This window comes from Chiloscyllium punctatum, chromosome 10 (genome assembly GCF_047496795.1).
Source record: "Chiloscyllium punctatum isolate Juve2018m chromosome 10, sChiPun1.3, whole genome shotgun sequence".
NCBI lineage: Eukaryota > Metazoa > Chordata > Chondrichthyes > Orectolobiformes > Hemiscylliidae > Chiloscyllium > Chiloscyllium punctatum.
This window is the reverse complement of record NC_092748.1, coordinates 110028027-110054279: the sequence shown is the minus strand read 5'-3', so window position 1 is coordinate 110054279 and position 26253 is coordinate 110028027. Positions and strand designations below refer to the sequence as shown.

General features: G+C 45.8%; 1 protein-coding gene across 4 annotated transcripts in view; it reads left to right on the top strand.

Moving 5' to 3' along the window:
• The window catches only part of adcy5 (adenylate cyclase 5), a 429739-nt gene that overhangs the window by 329235 nt on the left and 74251 nt on the right, over nt 1-26253 (top strand). For 3 of the 4 annotated variants that reach the window (XM_072579926.1, XM_072579927.1, XM_072579924.1), the window contains exons 9-12: nt 1590-1618; nt 15307-15454; nt 18958-19055; nt 20410-20497. In XM_072579926.1, coding sequence (XP_072436027.1) covers nt 1590-1618; nt 15307-15454; nt 18958-19055; nt 20410-20497 — 363 coding nt within the window. The remainder of the gene's footprint in view (nt 1-1589; nt 1619-15306; nt 15455-18957; nt 19056-20409; nt 20498-26253) is intronic. The other variant, XM_072579925.1, reaches the window with a different exon arrangement.

Sequence of the window (26253 nt, the reverse complement as noted above, 5' to 3'; positions counted from 1 at the left end):
AGACATTGATTACAATTTCACCAAGGCAAATTGTGATGTATTGACTTAATCAAATCTGGAATTAAAAGTTATCCTGATGGCAGCCATATAGCCACTGGTAATTGTTGTTAAAAACCCATCTGGTGCACTAATGCTCTTTCGGGAAAGAAATTTGACATTCCTACCTAGTCTGGTTTGCATGTAACTCCAGACCCATGACAGTGTGGTTCACTGTTAACCACCTTCTGAAATGGTCTGGCAGGCCACTCAGATCAAGGACATTTAGGAATGGAGAATAAATGTGGGCCTAGCTCACATCCCATGAATGTTTAATAGCAAAGGCACAAGTCAAAGTGTGATGGAAAACGCTCCACTTGCCTAGATCGATGCAGCTAAGCAGCCTGCTTCATTGGCACCCCATCCACCACCGTCAATATTCACTCCCATTACCACCGATACACAGTAGCAGCAGTCTGTACCATCTACAAAATCCACTGCATTAACCCACCAAGGCTCCTTCAACAGCATCTTTCACATCCACACCCTCTACCATCCAGGACGTGAGCAGCATGTACATGGGAACACCCAAGTCTGCGAGTTCTCCTCCAAACCATATACCATCCGACTTGGAAATATATTAATATTCCTTGCTGTTACTGGATCAAGATCCTGGAATTCCCTCTTTAACAGCATTGTGGGACAGTGGTTCAAGAAGGCAGCACACCACCACCTTCTCAGAATGGGTGAGGGGTCGACAATGGACGTTACCTCATCAGTCATGCCTATGTCCATTAGACCATCAGATATAGGAGCAGAGTTAGACCATTCAGCCCATCCGGTCTGCTCCATATTTAATCATGGCTGATACGTTTCTCAACCCCATTCTCCTGCCTTCTCCCTGTAACCCTTGATCCCCTTACTAATCAACAATCCCATGAACAAATACAAAAATGAACCTGATCACATCTGGACTGGAGATAATTCAGTACTCTGTTTTCTTGGCAGTAGGGTTGAGTATCAAGGGTGAAATTGTAACCAGCAACACAGGATTCACTACTGGAGTTTGATACAAGTCTTTGAGCCAAGCCTGGTAAAATTTGGCAAGTGGAATTATTTCTCTGGTGGCTAATCTGGCAGAATCCAGCATGTGGTCTGCTGGGGAATATGCTTAAGGTCCAGAAGAGCCTGACTCAATTCATACTTTATGTTTGGAAAGGGTTTATTGCCTTACACCAACACAAGAACTTGCACTATATCAACCATTAATTCAGAGAAATATTCCCCTGGTGTTTCAAAAGTATGACGACCAAGCAAAATTGACACCAAAATATTGTCAAAGAGGTAGGGTTTAAGGAGCATCTTGTTAAAGGACAAAAGACAGGTAAGTGAGGCTTATTGTTGGAATTCCAAAACTGTGGAATTGAAGGCACAGACACCAATGGTAGACAGTGGAAAATGAGCATGAGCAAGAAGCTGGAATTGGAGGCGTGCAGGGATCTCAGGGAGTTGTGGGACTGATGAAGATTTTTAGTAGCTATTAATGCACAAATCACAAGGTCACTTAGCTGACAGTAATGAGCTGTGTTTGTTCTCTCTCCTCTCATTTCTAGGGCATTGTGGACTACATGGGCAAGGACAAGTAAGTGTTGGATCTTTTTTAACAGACTGTGTACATAAACTCTCATGATGAAAGCAAAGTACTGCAGGTGCTGGAGATCTGAAACAATCATGGAGAATGCTGGAGAAACTCAGCAGATCTAGCAGATTTGTGGAGCGAGGAACAGTTAACATTTTGAGTCTGACGTGACTCTTCTTCAAGCCACTCACCCCTATCTTGATTTAAAAATAAATCACCGTTTCTTCAGTGTCACAGACTCAGAATCCTGGAACTCCATCCCAAACAGCATTGTGGGTCAACCTACAGCAGATGGACTGCAGCAGTTCAAGAAGGTGGTTCATCATCTCCTTCTCAAATAGTGATGAGCAATAAATGCCCACATTTCATGAATTGATATCTTTGTATTGCTGATACGGGTGATATGCTGGTCTTGTGCTTATGACTGGGTAAAAACAATGACTGCAGATGTTGGAAACCAGATTCTGGATTAGTGCTGGAAGAGCACAGCAGTTCAGGCAGCATCCGAGGAGCAGTAAAATCGACGTTTCGGGCAAAAGCCCTTCATCAGGAATAAAGGCAGAGAGCCTGAAGCGTGAAGAGATAAGCTAGAGGAGGGTGGGGGTGGGGAGAAAGTAGCATAGGGTACAATGGGTGAGTGAGAGAGGGGATGAAGGTGATAGGTCGGGGTGGAGGGAGGGTGGAGTGGATAGGTGGAAAAGAAGTTAGGCAGGTAAGACAAGTCATGGGGACAGTGCTGAGCTGGAAGTTTAGAACTAGGGTGAGGTGGGGAAAGGGGAAATGAGGAAACTGTTGAAGTCCACATTGATGCCCTGGGGTTGAAGTGTTCCGAGGCGGAAGATGAGGCGTTCTTCCTCCAGGTGTCGGGTGGTGAGGGAGCGGCAGTGAAGGAGACCCTGGACCTCCATGTCCTCGGCAGAGTGGGAGGGGGAGTTGAAATGTTGGGCCACAGGGCGGTGTGGTTGATTGGTGCGAGTGTCCCGGAGATGTTCACTGAAGCGCTCTGCTAGGAGGCGTCCAGTCTCCCCAATGTAGAGGATGTGGAAGGCTCCTTTGGGGCCTTGGATGGAGGTGTGGGCGCAGGTTTTGCAGTTCCTGCAGTGGCAGGGAAATGTGCCAGGATGGGAGGGTGGGTTGTAGAGGGGCGTGGACTTGACCAGGTAGTCACGGAGGGAACGGTCTTTGCGGAAGGCGGAAAGGGGTGGGGAGGGAAATATATCCCTGGTGGTGGGGTCTTTTTGGAGGTGGCGGGAATGTCGGCGGATGATTTGGCTTATGCAAAGGTTGGTAGGGTGGAAGGTGAGCACCAGGAGCGTTCTGTCCTTGTTATGGTTGGAGGGGTGGGGTCTGAGGGCGGAGGTGCAGGATGTGGACGAGATGCGTTGGAGGGCATCTTTAACCATGTGGGAAGGGAAATTGCGGTCTCTAAAGAAGGAGGCCATCTGGTGTGTTCTGTGGTGGAACTGGTCATCCTGGGAGCAGATACAGCGGAGGCGGAGGAATTGGGAATACTGGATGGCATTTTTGCAACAGGTAGGGTGGGAAGAGGTGTAATCCAGGTAGCTGTGGAAGTCGGTGGGTTTGTAAAAAATGTCAGTGTCAAGTCGGTCGTTATTAATGGAGATGGAGAGGTCCAAGAAGGGAAGGGAGGTGTCAGAGATGGTCCAGGTAATTTTAAGGTCAGGGTGGAATGTGTTGGTGAAGCTGATTAATTGCTCAACCTCCTCGCCGGAGCACGAAGTGGCGCCAATGCAGTCATCAATGTAGCGGAGGAAGAGGTGGGGAGTGGTGCCGGTGTAATTACGGAAGATCGACTGTTCTACGTAGCCAACACAGAGACAGGCATAGCTTGGGCCCATACGTGTGCCCATGGCTACCCCTTTGGTCTGGAGGAAGTGGGAGGATTCGAAGGAGAAATTGTTAAGGGTGAGGACCAGTTCAGCCTAACGAATGAGAGTGTCGGTGGAAGGGTACTGTTGGGGATGACGGGGGAGGAAAAAACGGAGGACTTGGAGGCCCTGGTCATGGCGGATGGAGGTGTAGAGGGATTGGATATCCATGGTGAAGATGAGGCGTTGGGGGCCGGGGAAACGGAAATCTTGGAGGAGGTGGAGCACGTGGGTGGTGTCCCAAACGTATGTGGGGAGTTCCTGGACTAGGAGGGATAGGACAGTGTCAAGGGAGGTAGAGATGAGTTCAGTGGGGCAGGAGCACGCTGAGACAATGGGTCGGCCAGAGCAGTCAGGCTTGTGGATCTTGGGAACGAGGTCGAACCGGGCAGTGCGGGGTTCCCGGACTATGAGTTCCCTTCCCAAGTGGTTAAAGATGCCCTCCAACGCATCTCATCCACATCCCACACCTCCATCCTCAGACCCCATCCCTCCAACCGTAACAAGGACAGAACGCCCCTGGTGCTCACCTTCCACCCTTCGTATAAACCAAATCCTAAAGGAGCCTTACACATCCATCAAAGTTTTACCTGCACATCCCACCAATATCATTTATTGTATCCGTTGCTCCCGATGCGGTCTCCTCTGCATTGGGGACACTGGACGCCTCCTAGCAGAGCGCTTTAGGGAACATCTCTGGGACACCCGCACCAATCAACCCCACCGCCCTGTGGCCCAACATTTCAACTCCCCCTCCCACTCTGCCGAGGACATGAAGGTCCTGGGCCTCCTTCACCGCCGCTCCCTCACCACCAGACGCCTGGAGGAAGAACAGCTCATCTTCCACCTCAGAACACTTCAACTCCAGGGCATCAATGTGGACTTCAATAGTTTCCTCATTTCCCCTTCCCCACCTCACCCTCGTTCCAAACTTCCAGCTCAGCACTGTCCCCATGACCTGTCCTACCTGCCTATCTTCTTTTCCACCTATCCACTCCACCCTCCCCCCGCCCCCGACCTATCACCTTCATCCCCTCCCCCACTCACCTATTGTACCCTATGCTACTTTCTCCCCACCCCCACCCTCCTCTAGCTTACCTCTCCACCCTTCAGGCTCTCTGCCTTTATTCCTGATGAAGGGCGTTTGTCCGAAACGTCGTTTTTACTGCTCCTTGGATGCTGCCTGAACTGCTGTGCTCTTCCAGCACCACTACTCCAGAATTGTGCTAATGACAAGCTTGCTATGATGTATGTTCCTGTATCACTAATTATCAGCACCCTGTTGCATGATCAGCATCAGGATTGCCAAAACCATAGCATTCACATCTAGGTTGAGAGGGTGGGCCGATAGTAAATTAACCAAATATACAGAGCTCTATGTGTATCAGTCTTGTGTTCTCAGCACCCTCCTTATAGCAATGAAGCACAGAGAACCCAAACAAGCCAAGGAGAGAGGCTGAAGTGTTATCCCCTCACTGCCTCAGATGAATATTAGATATGACTTGGCTAAAGAGGTTGCTGAATGTGGAGGTCCCTCAGAAAGAAGGGATTCCTAGTAGGTTGACTTCTTTGGGTTAGCGGTGAATCTCCTGGCTGGGTCATGTGAACCAGATAAATGACGGCTAGTTTTGATGGTTAATCGTCCCTCAATTAACATCACTGAAAAATGGATTGTCTACTTATCAACCCACAGTTGTTGAAGGAACACTGCTTATTGCAAATTGGCTGCATTATAACAGTGACTGCACTTCATAGAAGCCTTACAGTGTGGAAGCAGGCCGTTTGGCCCATCAAGTCCACAGCAACCCTCTGAACAGCATCCCATCCAGATCCATTCCCTCCACGCTATCCCTGTAACCCTACATTTCCCATGGCTAACCTTCTAGCCTACACATCCGTCGACACTACGGGCAATTTAGCATGACCAATCTACCCAACCTGCAGATCTTGGGATTGTGGGAGGAAACCAGAGCACCCGGAGGAAACCCACACAGACATGGGGAGAATGTGCAAACTCCAAACAGATAGTTATTCGAGGGTGGAATCAACTTGAGGTCCCTGGCGCTGTGAGGCAGCAGTGCTAACCACTGAGCTACCGTGCCGCCCAATTTCAAAAAAGTACTTGATTGGCATTTGAAGTTTTAGGATAACCTGAGGTTGTGAAAGGCATGACATAAATGTATGTTTTTATTTTTAACATGCCTGATTCCAATTCACAGGGCATATGTCCTGGAATGTTACATAGAGAGAGTAAAATATTCTGCATTATTATGTAGGATTTATATTAAGCGTAGGGTTACATATAGCGTAGGGTTACATTAAGCGTACATATAGGGTTACATGTAAGTATAGGAGAGTGATTATTGAAGTTGCCACTGCTGAGAAATAAAAGCAGACAATGCTGGAAATATTCAGCAGGTCAGGCAATATTTGTGCAGAGGGTGAAATTTTCTGGGGTCACCTGGACATTTTCAAACGGCAGGCAAGAGAAACTTAAATAGGCAAGGAGTTAAGATTGAATTATTTTAAAAATCACTGTGGGGTGTGAGCATTGCTACCTGGGCCACCATTTATTGCGCGTCCCTGCTTGCCTTTGAGAATGTAGTGGTCAGATTCCTTCTTGAATCACTGTAGACTTGTGCTGTAGATAGAACCACAATGCTATTCTGGAGAGAGTACCAGAATTTTGGCCTACACGGAGGGAATGGTGATATATTTCTAAATCAGAAGAGTGAGTGGCTTGGAGGGAAACTTCAGATAATGTATCTGCTGCGTTCCAGAGGGTAGTGGTTGTGGGTTTGGAAGGTTCTGTTTAAGAATCTGTGGTGAATTTTTGTAGGTGGTATAGTGAGTGGCTTTATTTTGGATGGTGTCAAGCTTCTTGAGCTGAATTTCCTCATAGCAGGTTAAGGTTTTGCTATTCTGTTCTTGGAATCCTACAGGTGGGCCAGCTTTCCCAGTCTTCATATCTGGGAACCTATTTTGCATAACTTAACATGTCATAAATACTCATTAAGATCCCAGATCACTGGAATTATATCCATAGACAAATGTGGTAGGCAGAAGAAGATAGAGCATGTGTTCACAAAACCAACATAGCCATGAGGCGTGTAACTGGTGGGTAGACTTCTTCCTCCAAGTTCTGATCAGTACAAATTTCTTCACAAGACTATAAGATATAGCAGCAGAATTAGGGCATCCAGCCCCTTGAGTTTGCTCCACCTTTCAATCATGGCTGATATGATTTTCAAACCCCATTTTCCTGCTTTCTCCCTGTAACCCTTAATCACCTTACTAATCAAAAAGCTGTCTATCTGTGTCTTAAATGCACTCAATGTCGTGGCTTCCACAGCCTGCAACAATGAGTTCCACAGATTAATCACCCTTTGGCTGAAGAAATCCTTCCTCATCTCAGTTCTAAAGTATTGTCCCTTCACTCTGAGGCTGTGCCCTCAAGTTCTAGTCTCTCCTGCAAGTGGAAATATCTTCTCCACTTCCACACTGTCCAGGCTTCTCAGTATTCTGTAAGTTCCAATGAGATTCCTCCCTCATCCTTCCAAACTCTATCGAGTACAGACCCAGAATGCTCAATCGCTCCTATATGACAAGCCCTTCATTCGTACTAACCTCCTCTGGACTCCCTCCAACGCCAACACATCCTTCCTTAGACACAGTGCCATAATATTCCAAATCCTGTCTCACCAAACTCTCATGCAGCCTTAGCAGTGCACCTCTGCTTTTGTATTCAAGCCCTCTTGAAATGATTGCATTTGCCTTCGTAACTGCCAAATAAATCTGAGTGTTAACCTTAAGAGAATCCTGAACTAGGACTCTTATGTCCTTTTGTGCTTCAGATTTCCAAAGCCTTTCCCATTTAGAAAATAGTCAAACCTCTTCTTCCTGCCATATTCACGCTTCCCCACATTGTATTCCATCTGCCACTTCTTTGCCTGCTCTTCTAGTCTGTCCAAGTCCTTCTGCATCCTCTCTGCTTCCTCAACACCATCTGTGCTTCCACTTATCAGTTACTTGGCTCCTTTGTAACCAAGCTGCTTCTGTGCAGTTACACTTACAATGTCAACCAGCTCATGAGAAGTCTCAGTCACATGCAGTCTTGCTTGTATTCCTTAATGGCTAATGTAGTATGGGATGAAGCCTCAATGGGTCGACTAACCCCTGAGAGGTCACAGTAATATGCAGTCTTGTTTGTTGTAGTTAAATACTTATGGTGTAAGGGGTGGAGCCTCAAGGGGTCACCCAGTTCATGAGAAGTCTCAGTCATATGCAGGCTTGTTTGTAAATGTCAGAGGCTAGGGATACAGCGGTAAGTAACTGACATCTTGTCTCCCCAAAGTCTGTCCATCATCTACAAGGCACAAATCATGGAATACTCCCCACTTGCCTGAATGAGTGCAGCTCTAACAACACTCAGGAAATTGATATCTTCCAAGAAAAAGCTGTTCACTTGATTGGCACCACATCCACAAATGACCACACCATCCACCACAGATACCATTGTGTGATATCTATAAGATGCAGTACAGAAATTCACCAAAGACCCTTCCTAACTTATGACCACTTCCATCTAGAAGGACAAGGGCAGAAAATACATTGCAAAGACATGAAATGCAAGTTCTCCTCCACCCCAATCACTATCCTGACTTGAAATATATCGCCATACTTTCACCGTCACTGGGTCAAATTCCAGAAATCCCAACCTAAGGTCATTATGGGTCTACCCACAGCACATGGACTGCAGCAGTTCAAAAAGATAGCTCTTCACTAAAGGCAATAGGCATTGGCAATAAATACTGGCCCAGCCAGTGATTCCCACTCCTTATGAAAAACATTCTTAAATGCTTAGATTGTAAGCATTTAGATTGAAGCCTCACCTGATTAACCACCTGATAAGAGGTCTTAGCCACATTCATTTTGCCATATCTGTTGCCTTTCTCAGTGGTATAGTGGAATGCCAAATTACTTGTTCACATGCATGTCCACTGAACTGTCCCAAGGTATGAGAGGGTCAAGCACATACTCTTTATTTGTCTCGTTATGCATTTCCTTTTGCCAACCATGACAATCTTGCTTCTGTGCCGGAAGGTTATATATTCAAATGGCTTTGAATGGTCTAAATCTACTGCTTTGTCTTATAGTCTTATAGTTCTTTTACTTGTACTGTGTAATTCTCAAATTCCCAAATTGAATAACAAAGAAACCTAAATACATAATCTAATATCCTGTCGCCTTTCATTTCCATTCTGTAAGCACACCACATAATCTACTTTGTACTTTGCACTGTCCTTATTCGCTCTGCAAGTTCAATATGAGCTGGCACACTCTCATCCCATAAACTTCAAGACCAAGTTTGATCCCACAGATAATTAGTTTTACCGAATTATTCTCTGAATTAAGACTAACATGGCAGCTTTCTCTTGCTCTCAAGGATAAAAGGAAAGTCACCATTGTCCCAAAGGACTGCTGTCTCAGAGAGAGGTAACTCATGGTTTAAGGGTCACAATACCTTAGGTGAGCAGTGAGGATAAGAATGATGGATCCTTCATAGTGACCTCAGCTGGTATAGGAATTAAACCCACACTATCGACATCGTTCACCAGCCACCCAGCCAACTAAGATAACCAATATCCTGCCCTCAAGAAAATGATGGTGAGTGACCTTCTTGAACTGCTGCAGTCCCTATGGTGAAGGTAGCAATTTGTTGGGAATCACGGGATTTGAATCAGCAGCGATGAAGGAACTCCAGTGTAGCTCCCAAGTTAGAATAGTGTGTGACTTTTTTTACATTCATGTGTGCGACATAGGTGTTGCTGACTGGCCAGTATTTATTGCCCATCCCAAATTGCCCTTCAGAAGGTGATGATGAGATACTTTCTTGAACCATTGCAATCCATATGCTGTCGGCAGTTCTGCAATGCTGTTAGGGAGGGAGTTCCAGGATTTTGACTCAGCAATAGTGAAGGAATGGCGATATGTCTCCACGTCAGGATGGTGAGTGTTTTGGAGAGGCAATTGTAGGTGGTGTTCCCATGTATCTGCTGCTCTTGTCCTGCTGTGTGGTGGAGGATGTGGGTTCAGAGGTGCTGTCAAACCAAGTTCCTGCCAGGCAGCGATATGCTGAGAATTACCAGGCCAAGACCTGGATGCAGATGAAAAATTTGACAATAAACCCTTTGAAACTCTCCAACAAAAATGGAATGTATTGGAACTGCACAGCACATCCGTCAGAATCCTGTGGGATAGATATTTCAGCCCAAGATTCATCATCTGAACTGGGAAAGAAAGAACATACAAGACACAGAGGAATTAGGCACCATAATAACCTATTTGGCCCCTCAAGCCTGCTCAGCAATTCACTAATGTCATAGTTGATCTGATTGTGGCTCTCAACTCCACTTTCCTGCCTGCCCTGTAACCCTTGACCCTTGCTGATTGAAAATCTATTCTGACTTGGAATCTTCATGTCAGGAGTCTGTCGAGTGGAATTTTTTTGAACTGATAAAGATGGCAAGATTCAAGAACTCTGGATGACAAGAGTTATTGAAAGTTTAGCCAAAAAGAAAAAGAAGCATATTTTGGGTTTAAGAAACTGAAATCCGAGAAGGCCCTTAAGGAATATAAAGGATATTTCTGTGGGGGAGCATTTAGGGAACGGAGATCACAATTCTGTAAGTTTTAAGATAGTTATGGATAAGGATGTGGATGATCCTCAGATTAAAGTGCTAAATTGTGGGAAGACTGATTACAACTGTATTAGGGAGGAACTGGAAAATTAGATTGGGGGGTGGCTGTTTAAGGATGAATATACTCAGACATGTAAGATTCCTTTAAAGGCCACTTGATCAGAAGTTGGGAACCAACATGTTCCTGTCAGAATGAAAGATAAAGATAACAAGGTTTGGGAACCCAGGATGATGAGTGATATTGAAAGATTAGTCAAAAAGGAAAAGGAAGCATATTCAAGGTTTAGGCCTTTGTGGAATATAAAGAAAGCAAGAAAGAACTTCAACAAGGAATTCGGAGAGCTTAAAGGGACCACAAAATGTCCTTGGCAAAAAGACTAAAAAGAATCTCAAGACATTGTGCATGTAAGTTAAGAACGAGAGGGTAGCTAAAGAAAGGGTAATTCCACTCAAGGACAAAGGAGGAAATTTATGCATGGAGCCAAGTCGATGTGGTCCTTAATGGGTACTTCACATCAGTATGGAAAAAGGTAGGAGATTGACATTAGATAACAGAGAGAGTGCTGGCATGATGGGCTAATTGGTCGCCTTCTGCACCATATTGATTTTCTGATGCCGTCCTTTATACTCAATTCTGCTGCCAGTAAATCCCAACATTTACTGCATGCTAACTTTCTGTGATTCATGTACCAAGGTATCCAAATCTGCCAAGTTCTGCAATCTCATGCAATATAAAAACATACCACCCTTACTCTTATTGCCAGAGTAAACCAGTTCACATCTTCCCACGTTTACTCTATGTGGCAAAGTTTTGCTCACTCACTTAACATATCTAGAGCTCTTTACATCAGCTTGACAATTTACTTTCCTACCTATCTTGGTGACATTGGTGAAGTCTCTTCATTAGACTGACCAGAACTAAAGAGAGGAGGAGACAGTAATAAAGGAAGTTTATAAATGCAGTGTAGATAGGTTTGCTTTTTTACTTTTACTCATTTTTGGAATGAGGCTGACACTGAAAAATCCAACATTTACTATCCATCACCAGCTGTCCTGAGAGGTCTTGGCCATGGAGACAGAGTGTTCAGTTGGTGTTTGACAAGATTCAGTGACTTTCTTGGCTAATTCACAGGACAGTTAAGAGTCGACTATGACAGTGTAGGATTGAAGCCCATATAGACCAAGTAGGAATAGCAGACCGACTTTCCAAAACACTTATAGACACATTTAATAGAACACGGGATCTGTTTAGATGAAAAATATCCTGCTGTTCATTTGGTCTCCTTCAGCCTGAATCCCTATTCTACAATCTCCCTGGTTAAGCTCCCAGCTATTTCCGAAATCTGTCCAGTTTCCTAACTCTCAGTTCACCTCTCCAGGAGTGCATTTCTGCTATTCAATATATAAAGATGAATAAATGTATTTGTTTCCACTGCTATTTAGCATCGGTAACTGCTGGCCAAACACCATCCCAACTTGGTAAGTGGTTTTTGATGAGTCAGGCCCCAAAGTTTAGCAGGGCAATGGGTTTCTGAAGGTAGGCAGCACTGTTGCCACAATGGGGTTGGCTATTACCATGAGGTCAGCCCTCCTGCTGAACTGGAGTGCCACATCCCTTCAGAGGGCTTAGCAGGCTGTCTCACTGTGCGGCGAGGACCTTGATTGGCCACATAAATGGCACACTGTGTAGGAAGGTCATCCTCCACCTTCCCCAGTGCTCCACACCAGGGTTGTTGCAGTTCAGTGGTACTATCCCTGCCTCTGAGCTGGGAGAGTCTGCATTCAGGTCCCACCTGCTTCAAAAGTGTATAAGAACGTTGCTAAACAGATTGATTAGAAAATGTCCATTTGCCCTCACAATTTTACAGGCTCTCTCCTGACCTCTCAGCCTGTCCCTCAAGGACTGGTAGAACGTGGCCAATATTGTGCAAACTATTCTGCTCACCGAAACAGTATCAAACCAGACATGAGCAGCTATTAGGTCAGGTTAATTCAATAAATTTTGTATTAAAGAGTGTCATAAGTGAGGAACAATAAGTTGGAGTATAGAAAGGGAATTCCTTGGGCCCAAGCAATTGAAGGCAAGGCAACTAATGTTGGAGCGGTTTTTCTTTTATTCAGGAAATATGGGTATCGCTGGCTGGGCCTGCCCCTACTTGCTCTTGAGATAGTCACTGCACCTCAAATTTTACTTGCCACTTCTCAAGCCAAACCTAGATATTTTCCAGGCCTTGCTATATGTGGGCTGGGTTGCTTCAGTATCTGAGCAGTCTTGAATGGTGCTGAACATTGTGCAGTCCCCAGTGATCATCACCACTTCTAACCTTTGAGAGAGGAAGACAGTCATTGATGAAGCAGGTGAAGATGGTTGGCTGAGGACACTACCCTCAGGAATTCCTGTGGAGATGTCTTGGAACTCAGATGGCTGACGTCCATTTTCCAATGTAGCAGGTGATGGCTCCAACCAGTGGAGTGTTTTCCCCCGATTCCCATTGACTTCAGTTTTGCTTGGGCTCATTGATGTCACACATGGTCTAATGAGGCATTGATGTCAAGGTCAATCACTTTCACCTCACCTCTGGAATTCAGCTCTGTGCCCATGTTTAAACCAAGGCTGAAGTGAGCTGAGTGAGCCCAAGCTGGGAGTCACTGAACAGTGTTATTGCTGAGCTGGTACTGCTTGACAGCACTGTTGATGGCACCTTCCATCACTTTACTTATTAAATTAGATTACCTACAGTGTGGAAACAGGCCCTTCGACCCAACCAGTCCACACCAACCCTCCAAAGAGTAACCCATCCAAACCCATTTCCCTCTGACTAATGCACCTAGTGGGCGGCACGGTGGCACAGTGGTTAGCACTGCTGCCTCACAGCGCCTGAGACCCGGGTTCATTTCCCGCCTCAGGTGACTGACTGTGTGGAGTTTGCACGTTCTCCCCGTGTCTGCGTGGGTTTCCTCCGGGTGCTCCGGTTTCCTCCCACAGTCCAAAGATGTGCAGGCCAGGTGAATTGGCCATGCTAAATTGCCCTTAGTGTTAGGTAAGGGGTAAATGTAGATGTAGGGGTATGGGTGGGTTACATTTCGGCGGGGCGGTGTGGACTTGTTGGGCCGAAGGGCCTGTTTCCACACTGTAAGTAATCTAATCTAATCTAACACTATTGGCAATTTACCATGGCCAATTCACCTGACCTGCACATTTTTGGACTTTGGGAGGAAACCGGAGCACCCGGAGGAAACCCACGCAGACACGGGGAGAATCTGCAAACTCCACACAGACAGTCGCCCAAGGCTGGAATCGAACCAAGGACCCTGGTGCTATAAAGCAGCAATGCTAACCACTGAGCCACCATGCCGCCCCGTGCCTCGATCAAATGATTGAGGGTAGACTGATGGGGTGGTAATTAGCTGAGTTGGATTTTTCCTGCTCTTTCTGTACAGGACATACCTGGGCAATTTTCCACATTGTTGGGTAGATGCTAGTTTTGCAGCTGGAACAGCTTGGTTAAGGGTGCGGCAAGTTAGTGCCTTCAACAATTTCTTTTCTATCACATAGAATGAATCGAATTGGCCAAAGACTGGCACCTGTGATGCTGGGCATCTCTGGAAGAGGCCAAGATGAATCATCTGTTCAGCGCTTCTGGCTGAATATTGTTGTGAATGCTGCAACATTCTGCCAGTGAGACAGAACATGCCCAGAGAGCATAATGCTGGTGTCTTTGAGACATTACCTGTAAGACACAGTTTCACGAGTATGATTGTGTCAGGGGCTATCGTTGACTTGTCTGTGAGTTAGGAGAAAGGGAGGACTGCAGATGCTGGGGATCAGAGCTGAAAAATGTGTTGCTGGAAAAGTGCAGCAGGTCAGGCAGCATCCAAGGAGCAGGAGAATCGACTGGAGAAGGGCTTATGCCCCGAAACGTCGATTCTCCTGCTCCTTTGATGCTGCCTGACCTGCTGCGCTTTTCCAGCAACACATTTGTCTGTGAGTTAGCTCTCTGAACTTTGGCAGTAGCCCCCAGATGTCAGTAAGAAGGACTTTGCAGAGTCAGCAGAGCTGTGTTTGCAATTGCCTTTTCCAATGCCTAGCTTGATGCCTGGTGAACCGTCCAGTTCAACTTTTTACATTTTGAGACTTCTTAATGTTTCAGTTCAATTGACTGGCTTGCAAAGTTGTTTTGGAGGGCCGTTAAGAGGCAATCACGTTGCAATTTAGTTTTGAAAAAAATGTCACAGTGGACTCAAAACATTAGCTCTGTTTTCTTTCTCCACTGATGCTGCCAGACTTGCTGAATTTCTCCGACATTCTGTTTTTATTTCAAATTTTCAGCTTCTGTCGTGCTTTGCTCAAAGGTCAATTTAGAGGTGAGGAACGGCGAGGTGACGAAGAGATTTGATGTCAAGGATGAAAATGTTAAAATCAAGACATCAGTTAACTAGGAGTCATTACAGATCAACAAACAATAGTCGGGGGTATTAGTGGAGCAGGACTTGCAGCACGTTCAGAGTTTTGAGAAGCGAGTTTTGAGAAGATTTGTAGCTCAGGTTGAGTTTCAGGTGGTTCTGGCGAACAAACCTACATCCAGGATATTATATTTGCAGAGAGTAGAATATAGTAGACCAAACAGGATTGCTTTGAAATCTAGAGATAACTGAGGCATGGATGAGGATTTCAGCAGCTGATAAGCTTACCCAGGGATGGAGTCAGGTGATTTTAGAGAGGTTTAGGAACAAGGAGTCTCAGTGACAACACAACTAGGATGTCAGAAGCTTGTTTTGTGAGATGCCAAAGTTACAAACAGACTGTTTTAATCTTTTCAGATTCAGGGAGGAAAGAAGTCGAGAATAATGCCTTATACTTAGCATGTTGGTTATTACCCTTTTAGGAATGGTGCACTCAACAGAAGAACGACTATTGACAGATCAAGGTCAATAAATAGCTCACCAACATAGGTGTGCCAGCGCAGGGGAATCAGGCAGCATATAGAGCAAAAGAGGTTTAAGGAAAGGGATCGATCTTTAAAATATTTTACTGATGAAAGAGCTAACTTACACTTGAAATGAGTTGTTTGCTAATTGCTTTTTGACTTCCTTCCTTCAGCAGAAACACTCAAGAGAACATGAACCCTGAGGATGAAGTGGATGAATTCCTTGGGCGAGCCATCGATGCAAGAAGCATTGATCGCCTACGTTCTGAGCACGTGCGGAAATTCCTACTGACGTTCAGAAAACCTGAGCTAGAGAAGAAGGTAAATCCTGGCAGGAATAAATGGTCCTGTAGGACTGCTTCACCATTTCAATAAGGGGTGATCAACCACAACTCCACCTTTATGTCCTCTGTCTTGATGACCTTGGTGCACGTAAAGTTTCTCAGTCTCCTTCTTGAATATACTCAGCAACTGAGCACCAGCACCTTCGGGGATAGAAACTTCTAAAAATCCACCACTGTTAGAGTGATAAAAGTTTTCTTCATTGCAGTCGTACATGGATCTGACCCCTATTTCTAGAGTTACTGGCCTGGGGATGTCAGCACCTAATCTATCAAACCCATTACAAAGTCTTTATAACTCACTGAGAGTTATAACTCAATCTTTAAAATTTTAGAGAGGACAGACCCATTCTGCTCAAACTATGGTCAAACAGCAATAAAATCATTCCAGAAACAAGCCAATTCGATCATCTGACACAGTCCAAGATGATGTAGATGTAGTATGAACTACACATGTGGCACAAATTTTCACAGCACTAACCTCCGCATACTTTAATGGAGATGGTGGTGGTCTAGTGAACATCACTGGACCAGTAATCCAGAACCCGAGGCTAATGTTCTGGGGACACGGGTTTCAGTCCTACCATGGCCAATGGCAAAGTTTGAATTCAAGAAAACAATTCTGGAATAACAGTGGGCCCTAAGTGTAACCATGTAACTACTGGCAGTTGTCATTTACCTGGTTCATTAATGTCCTTTTGGGAAGGAAACCTGTGATCCTTACTTGGCCTGACCTACACGTGACTCCAGACCAACAGCAACGTGGTTTATTCTTAACTGCCCTCTCTGCAATAAATGCCGACATATATAATGGTGACCACATAGCAATTTTGTTAAAAATTTCCACAGGTGACTACAGACCGATTCCCAAAAGGCTTTGCGGTGTAACTGTCGATTGTACCAGCACACATTTGCGGTCACTTACCTTTGACTGAGAAACGGAAAATGCTGGAAACATTCAGTGAGCCAGGCAGCATCTGTAGATAGAGAAACAGATGGTTGACATTTTGTAAAAACTAGGAAACATTAACTTATTTCTTCTCTTTCCATGGGCCGGCTAATCATTGCTAGCGTTGTATAACCAACAAGTTCAGCAATGTTATGATACAGCTCTGGAGCAGGTAGGACTCGAAGCCAGGCCTCCTGGTTAATAATAGGACCATCCTGCTGCATAATAAGACTCCTCCAGTTCCAGTATTTTAGATATTTTCTAATCCATCTGCTGAGACATGTTGTAGATCAGGAAGGACAAATCCATGCCGATCAGACAAATATCTGGTCGGCATGGACGAGTTGGACTGAGGGGTCTGTTTCCGTGCTATACATCTCTATCACTATGACTGTATCTCCTCCCTCGCAGCACCAACTCTCTCCCCACCCCCCCACCCCTCTTCGGTTCTTCCAGATTTGCCACCACAACTAAACTGTCCCTTGAATGTTTCATCTGGAATTGGTCTCCTGGGTATCCAATAAGGCAGACAGCTGCCATTCAGACACTGGTTAGAGACCCTGGATCCTGTAAATTTTGGCAGGGGCACAGAGTGAGCTTTCTCTTGGTACCAAAACTGGCTTCTCATCCAATAACAACAACAATCAATGTTTATGTAGCACCTTAATACATACCAGGATGTTTCACATTGCCAAATGAAATATGACATTGACCCACATAAAGAGATATTAGGTCAGGTGATCAGTCAAAGAGGTAGGTTTCAAGGAGCGTCATAATGGAGGAAGGCCAAAACAGCTTGGTGGAGAGTGTAGGGATGGAATTCCAACCTTTGGGCTGAGGAATCTGAAGGCATAACCACCACTGGTACAGCAATGAAATTCAGAATACAATGACTGTAGATCTCACAGAAGACTGTGGGTACAAGAGATTGGCAGTGGAGAGACCATGGAGGAATTTGAAAACAATGATGAGAATTTTGGAATAAAGTTATTGCTTGACCAGATGTCAAAGGTCATCAATGGGCACAGGGCAGGTAGGGGACTAGGTATGAGTTTGGACAGTAGCAAAGACTAAGATCATTTGGGATGATGGACTTCAGCTCTGAGGAGAAATTGGAACATTTAGGAAAAATTTCTGCACTCCCTGGAACAGTGAATATTAAATGGTCGCCTGCTCATGTTTTTCAAGATAATTTGTTTTTGTTCTTTTATGCAGTGTGGGCATTACTGGATTGGCCAATAATTATTACCCATCACCAGTTGCCTTTGAGAAAGTCATGATGAGTTGCATTCTTGAGTCCATTTGTTGTAAGTACGCCCATAGTGCTATTATTGGAGAGAGTTTCAGGATTCTGACCTGGTGACACTAAAGAAATGGTAATATAATTCCAAGTCAGGATGGTGCAGTAATTGAAAGTGTACTTGTAAGTGGTTGTGTTCCATGTATCTGCTGTCCTTGTTCTTTAATAGGTTTTATTGGAGGAAAAAAAACTATTCTAACAGGGCAGCACAGTGGCTCAGTGGTTAACAATGGTCTCACAGCACCAGAGTCCCAGGTTTGATTCCAGCCTTGGGCTGTGTGGAGTTTGCACATTCTCCCCGTGTCTGCGGGGGTTTCCTCCGGGTGCTCCAGTTTCCTCCCACAGTCCAAAGACGTGCAGGGCAGGTGAATTGGCCAGGCTAAATTGCCCATAGTGTTAGGTGCATTAATCAGAGGGGAATGGGTCTGGGTGGTTACTCTGCGGAGGGTCAGTATGGACTTGTTGGGCCGAAGGGCCTGTTTCCTCACTGTAGGGAATTTAACATAGTGAGTAGGTTCATAAATTTAAAATCATTAATGAAGGATCTCGAGTGGAGATGAGGAGAACTATTTTCACCCAGTGAGTTGTGATATGGAAAGTTCTCAAATGTGAAAGCTAGTTGAAGCAGATCAATACTAAAAATGTGTTGCTGGGAAAGTGCAGCAGGTCAGGCAGCATCCAAGGAACAGGAGAATCAACGTTCGGGCACGAGCCCTTCTTCAGGATTCTCCTGCACCTTGGATGCTGCCTGACCTGCTGTGCTTTTCCAGCAACACATTTTCAGCTCTGATCTCCAGCATCTGCAGTCCTCACTTTCTCGAAGCAGATCAATAAACAGTTTTAAAAGGGAGCTAAACATGGCTATGTCTTGTGGTTCATTTTAGTTACAAGTAATCACAACCAAAATGCTGGAACTTCATTGAGTGTATAGTTACATATCGCTATCTGACCAGGACGTGACTACAGTGCAGCGGCGAAGTGTGGTCTCCAGGACGTACATTCTCACAATAGTTGGATCCTATTTCTTTATGAACAATATAACAATGTAACCAACAGATATTGGAAAATGTGGAATTTGCAGGGCTACGAACAAAAACCATGGGGTGAGGGATATCTAAGCTTGACTACTCTTTCCAAGAGTCAGCTCAGTCGCAGTCGACCAAGGGGCCTTCTGCTGCTCTGTAGTTTTCTATGAGAGTATATCCACTGATTATCATTGTCTTCTTTATTGCAGTACTCAAAGGAGGTGGATGACCGATTTGGAGCCTATGTAGCCTGTTCCTGTCTTGTCTTCGTCTTCATCTGCTGTATTCAGATAACCATAGTGCCCCAGTAAGTCTGCTTCATTGCCTTTACTTGAAGGAAATTTCTCACTTAGTCTCAGCCACTATCTCGCCATGAATTGGGAGTATATACATGCATATGCACAATGGCAATATTGTCTCCCAGCTCCAGGAACCTGGGTTCAATTCCAGCCTCGAGTGACTGTCTATGTGGAGTTAGCACGTTCCCCATGTGTGTGTGGGTTTCCTGTGGGTGCTCTGGTTTTCTCCCATAACGATATGCAGGCTAGGTGGATTGGCCATGCTAAATTGCCCATAGAGTCCAAAGGTATGCAGGCTAGGTGTATTAGTCACGGGAAAGGCAGGAATACAGGGATGGGGTGGGTCTTCGGAGTGTTGGTTCGGACTTGATGGGCCGAATGGCCTGCTTCCACATTGTAGCACAACTTGTGCAGCATTATTTGGATATTCATGTTTAATCACACCTTTGCCCCTCATCTGAGGTTGCTGTGCCATTTACCCAGAAAAAATGGTGTGCTTTATTGCCTTCACCCTTATTTTGACAGCACATTTCAGCCCAATACTCAAGCCAAGTTCTAACTGATGTTTTGCAAATGTTTGCCCAAATTTGTTGTTTTACACTTGGAGGAGATGCCGCACTATTAACAAAGTCCCATTTGGGCTCAATAGGTCAAACGCCTGGAACTCCGTTTCTAACTTTACTTTGGGAGCATCTGCAGCCCAGAGACTGCAATGGTTCTAGAAGGCAACTTGCCATCACCTTTTCAAGAGAAATAAATGCAGGCTTAGTCAGCAACAACCACAGACTTTGAAAGAAGATAAAAGAAAGAAAACTTTTAAAAAAGCTTTTTCAACTTGTACTGCCATCGTCAAGGATTCCACCTTCCCAGGTGTCTGTTCCTGCCCCTCCCCTTAAAATTATATCTTTCAGTTGCTTTAGCCTGTTACTAGACATGTCTGTGAGGTAAGGACTCTTGATACACAGTCTCTCTCTGGGGGTCTCACAATGAATGAAATGTGTTGAACTTACTTGTAGTGTCAAAAAGTATAATGGCACATGATTTGGAGATGCCGGTGTTGGACTGGGGTGTACAAAGTTCAAAATCACACAACACCAGGTTAAAGTCCAACAGGTTTAATTGGAAGCACACTAGCTTTCGGAGTGTCACTCCTTCATCACCTGATGAAGGACCGTCGCTCCGAAAGCTACTGTGCTTCCAATTAAACCTGTTGGACTTTAACCTGGTGTTGTGTGATTTTTAACTTTATAGTGGCACAGCCTGTGATGTCTGCATCGTGTGAATGATTTTGGAACCTAATGTATAAACATATACATATATATCTTTCTTTTCTTCCCCCACTCCCTCACCCTCTGCTTGCAGCTCTATGTTAATGCTCGGTTTTTACCTGTCCTGCCTTTTGGTCCTGGCCAGTGTATTGTTCGTTTCCACCATCTACTGCTGTGTCAAGGTGAGCAACTAAGAATGCCTGAAATTCCCTACCTTGCACTATCTCTTGCCTCTACAGCTCCTGTCCACTAGAGGTAAGTGTTTGATATGAACATGAGAACAGAAGTAAACCATTCAACCTTATCTGAGGGAGGATGTTCTGACGATAGAAGCAGCACACCAAAGTTTACCAAACTGATTCCTGGAGATGGCAGGACTGACTTGAGAGGGAGCTTTTCTTTTATGCACTCATGAGTTGAGGGCATCACTGACTGGGCCAGCATTTATAGCCCATCCCTAATTACCCAGAGGCCAACCACATGGCTGTGGGTTTGAAGTCACGTGTAGGCCAGACCGGGTAAGGCTGGAGGTTTCTTTGCCTAAAGGAAACTAGAGGAGTTTTTAAAACAAGAGACTTTTAATTCTAGATATATATTGAATTCAAATTGCACCATCTGCCGTGATGGGATTCCAACCTGGGCTCCCAGACCATTACCTGGGTCTCTGGATTGATAGTTTAGATCAGAGTGGTGCTGGAAAAGCACAGCAGGTCAGGCAGCATCCGAGGAGCAGGAAAATCGACGTTTCGGGCAAAAGCCCTTCACCAGGAATAGAGGCAGGAAGCCTCCAGAGTGGAGAGATAAATGGGAGGGGGTTGGGGGGAAGCTGGGGAGGAGGTAGCAAAGAGTACAGTAGGTGAATGGGGGTGGGGATGGAGGTGATAGGTCAGAGAGGAGGGTGGAGTGGATAGGTGAGAAGGGAGATTGACAGGTAGGACAAGTCATGAGGTCAATGCTGAGCTGGAAGGTTGGAACTGGGATAAAGTGGGGGGAGGGGAAATGAGGAAACTGGTGAAGTTCACATTGATGCCCTGGAGTTGAAGTGTTCCGAGGCGGAAGATGAGGCGTTCTTCCTCCAGGCATCGGGTGGTGAGGGAATGACGGTGAAGGAGGCCCAGGACCTGCATGCCCTCGGCAGAGTGGGAGGGGGAGTTGAAATGTTGGGCCACAGGGCAGTGTGGTTGATCAGTGCGGGTGTCCCAGAGATGTTCCCTAAAGTGCTCTGCTAGGAGGCGTCCAGTCTCCCCAGTGTAGAGGAGACAACGTCCGGAGCAACGGATACAATAAATGACATTGGTGGATGTGCAGGTGAAACTTTGAAGAATGTGGAAGGCTCCTTTGGGGCCTTGGATGGAGGTGAGGAAAGAGGTGTAGGTGCAGGGTTTACAATTCCTGCAGTGGCAGGGGAGGGTGCCAGGATGGGAGGGTGGGTTGGTGGGGGGCGTGGACCTGACCGGGTAGTCACAGGGGGAATGGACTTTGTGGAAAGTGGAAAGGGGTGGGGAGGGAAATATATCCTTGGTGGTGGGGTCCGCTTGGAGGTGGCGGAAATGTCGGCAGATGATGCAGTTAATGCAGAGGTTGGTAGGGTGGAAGGTGAGCACCAGGGGCGTTCTGTCCTTGTTGCAGTTGGAGGGGTGAGGTCTGAGGGTGGAGGTGCGGGATGTGGATGAGAAGCATTGGAGGGCATCTTCAACCACGTGGGAAGGGAAATTGCGATCTCTAAAGAAGGAGACCATCTGGTGTGTTCTGTGGTGGAACTGGTCCTTGTGGGAGCAGAAACAATGGAGGCGGAGGAATTGGGAATACAGGATGGCATTTTTGCAGGAGGCAGGGTGGGAAGAGGTGTAATCCAGGAAGCTGGGAGTCGGTCGGTTTGTAACACTTCAACCCCAGGGCATCAATGTGGACTTCACCAGTTTCCTCTTTTCCCCTCTCCCCACCTTACCCCAGTTCCAACCTTCCAGCTCAGCACTGACCTCATGACCTGTCCCACCTGCCAACCATCCTTCCCACCTATTCGCTCCACCCTCCCCTCTGACCTATCACCTCCATCCCCATCCCCATTCACCTATTATACACTTTGCTACCTTCTCCCCAGCACCCCCCCCCCCACCACCCCACCCCCACCCTCCCATTTATCTCTCCACTCTGGAGGCTTCCTGCTTCTGTTCCTGATTAAAAGCTTTTGCCCGAAATGTCGATTTTCCTGCTCCTCAGATGCTGCCTGACCTGCTGTGCTTTTCCAGCACCACTCTAATCTAGACTCTGGTTCCCAGCATCTGCAGTCCTCCCTTTTGCCTCTCTGGATTGATAGTCCAGTTTTAATACTGCAAATCCATTACCAACCCTCTTCAGATCAGTTCGGACTATATTCAATAAAGTTTAGTAGAATAAGGGAGGATCTCATGAAAACCTATAAAACCGGGGCGTCCAGAAGCAGGGATCGCAGTGTAAGGATACAGGAGAGGCCATTGAGGAATGAGATTAGAAGAAATTTCTTCTCCTAGAGTGATGAGCCTGTGGAATACTCTGCCAAAACTTTATTCTCAACCAGCTACAGTTAAAAGAAATTTATCTAGTCATGATCTCATTGCTGAGGAAAGGGCACTTGACCCGAAACGTTAACTCTGATTTCTCTCCACAGATGCTAACAGACCTGTTGAGCTTTTCCAGTAATTTCTATTTTTGTCTCTCTTTGCTGTTTGTGGGAGCTTGCTGTGAATAAATTAGTTGCTGTGTTTCATGTATTCACCGTGTTCGCCTATTATGAACAGGTGCTATATAAATGCACGTCCTTCTTTCTTTCATATGTCCTGGCCATATATTCCTGTCAAGCACACTGTTGCCCCAACTTAGGCATCAGATGCATTTAGGGGGAGGCAACATCCCAGTGGCATTATCACTGGACTGTTATTCCAGAGATCCAGGAAATGTCCCAGGGTCCTGGGTTTGAATCCTGCCGTGGCAGATGGTGGAATTTGAATTCAGTAAAAATCTGGAATTAAGAGACTAATGATGGCCATGAATTGATTGTTGGAAAAACTCATCTGGTTCACTAATGTCATTTATGGGAGAAAACTGTAATCCTCATCTGGTCTCTGGCTGGGGTCTGTCGAGACTTTCCAGGAGATTGCATCATAATAAGGAGATGGCCTGGTCATGACCACATTATTGACTGGCAGCAGGAGACTTTTCCTACTGTCTTCAGATGCTTGTTCTGCGTAATCCTACATTTCATGGCTCCTTTTAGCCCTGATGCCTTGTTAAAATTCTTTACTGCTTCCTTTACATTCCTCAAGTGCCTTGTCTGATTTTAGTTTCCCATACCTTCCTTTCCTTTTTGCCTAAACGTTCAACATCTCTTGCCATCCAAGGTTCCTGAATCTTGCCATCTTTCATTCTGATAGCATCATGCTGGTCCTGAACTCTGATCAATTGGCCTTTCAAGACTCCATGTCAGATGTGAACACCCTCAAACAGCCACATTTCTCCAGTTTCTGCCTAATACTGATTAAATGAGTCTTCCTTTAATTTAGCACTTTCACCCGAGGACCAATCTTATCCGTTTCCATAAAGTTCCCGTGTCTGTGTGGGTTTCCTCCGGGTGCTCCGGTTTCCTCCCACAGTCCAAAGATGTGCAGGTCAGGTGAATTGACCATGCTAAATTGCCCGTAGTGTTAGGTGCATTAGTCTGGGGTAAATGTAGGGGAATGGGTCTGGGTGGGTTGCTCTTCGGAGGGTCTTTGTGGACTTGTTGGGCCGAAGGGCCTGTTTCCACACTGTAGGGAATCTAATCTAATCTAAACAGTCTTAACACTTACAGAATTATGGTCACTGTTCCCAAAATGCTCAATTTCGATCACTTGGCCAGGCTCACTCCCCAGTACAAAGTTTAATATGCCCTCTTCCCTGGTTGAACTATCTTTATTTTGTTTCAAGAAGCCCTCCTGGATGTACCCAACAAATTCAGTTCCATCTAAGCCCCTGGTAGTAAGGGAGTCCCAGTCAATATTGGGGAAGTTAAAATCACCCACTTTTTTTCAGCTTTCCATGACGTGCCTGTATATCTGTCCCTCTACCTCCCACTAGCTGTTGGGAGGCCTCTGTAGAACCCCATCACAGTGACTGTACCTTTTATATTCCTGTGTTCTACCCAAATGGCCTTGCTGGGTGAACTGTCCAAGCTACCCTCTCTTACTGCACCAGTCACATTCTCTTTAATCAGTAATGCAACTCTTCCACCATTTTTACATCCTCTCACACCTGAAACATCTAAACCTTGAAACATTAATCTACCAGTCTCTTCTCTCAACCACGTTACTGTAATAGTTACAACTTCATTGTTCCAAGTACTAATCCAGGCTCTAAGCTCAACTGCCTTACTTATTATACTCCTTGCATTAAAATAAATACACTTCAGACGACCAGTTTTGCCATGTTCATTAACCTGGCCCTCCAAGATGTTGATTACACACAAAAGAAATAAAAATGAAATTGAAATAACTGCACAGAGGCAGGAATCCCATCTTCAAGTCACCCTTTATCTACTTGTGAGAAAGTGAGGACTGCAAATGCTGAAGATCAGAGTCGAGAGTGTGGTGCTGGAAAAGCACAGCAGGTCAGGCAGCATCTGAGGAGCAGGAGAGTCGACATTTCAGGCATAAGCCCTTCATCAGGAAAGGCTCTCGAATCGGCCATAACAACCCTCTGCCTGGACCTGTTTATGGCCAGCCTGGCCAGGCCCAGGAGCAGACCCACAAGGAGATCCTCTGACCTACCCTCCCCCTTCTGCAACAGGTGCCCAAAGATCAGGAGTGAGGGAGTGAAGTGCAATCAAAAACAGAGGAGAAGGTTTTTAAGAAAATCAAAAAGGGAGTGCAAGCGCCCACCCCCAATAAACACATGGTCCCGTTATCTCCTGGTTGTATTTTTTTTTAAGCAGTGCACTTACAATTTTTTTTTAACCCCCACACTACCACAGAACAAGCAGTTGGGCTCGGAGTCTGTGAACCACCACAATCTGCAGTTGCAGGGGCGTGCCGCAATCTCCTGGTTGTATTTTGTCAGTGCCCTAAACTGAGGAAACTCTAAATCTCCTGTTTATATATTTTTTCTCTCTTCTTTTTTCTACCCCCACACTACCACCTAACTGCGGTAGTGCTTATTTTTCCCCAGCACCCATGTTATGTGTGTGCAGGTGTGAGACACAGTGAGAAACACAAGGTGTACAAATCTTTATTCAATTCCCACCACCAGGAAGGAAGGAAACACTCAAGTGGCCAGTGACAAGCAGTGCCCTTCACACCAAAGGGCAATGCTGTGTGATCAAACAGTGAAGGGGAGGGCAGGGATTAAATCAAAATAGAAGTGGGGGGGGGAAATAATACACTCCACTCCCTGGGGTGCCCACCTCTCCCTGAACAACTCCAGGGGGTTGGTGGACACCACGTGCTCCTTCTCCAGAGACACCTGGGCCCCAACATAACTGTGGAAGAGGGGCAGGCAGTCGGCCCTAACGACCCCCTCCATGGCCCACTGCCTGCACCTGCTTATGGCCAGTTTGGCCAGGCCCAGGAGCAGACCCACGAGGAGGTCTTCAGACCTGCCCTCCCTCCTCCGTACCGGGTGCCCGAAGGTCAGGAGCATGGGACTGAAGTGCAACCAAAAACAGAGGAGGACGTTTTTAAGAAAATCAAAAAGGTAGTGCAAACGCCCACCCCCAATAAACACATGGTCCCGTTATCTCCTGGTTGTATTTTTTTTTAAGCAGTGCACTTACAATTTTTTTTTAACCCCCACACTACCGCCTAACTGCAGTAGTGCTTATTTTTTCCCCAGCACCCATGGTGTATGTGTGTGCAGGTGTGAGAGACACAGTGAGAGACACAAGGTGCATGAATCTTTATTCAATTTCCACCACCAGGAAGATAGGAAA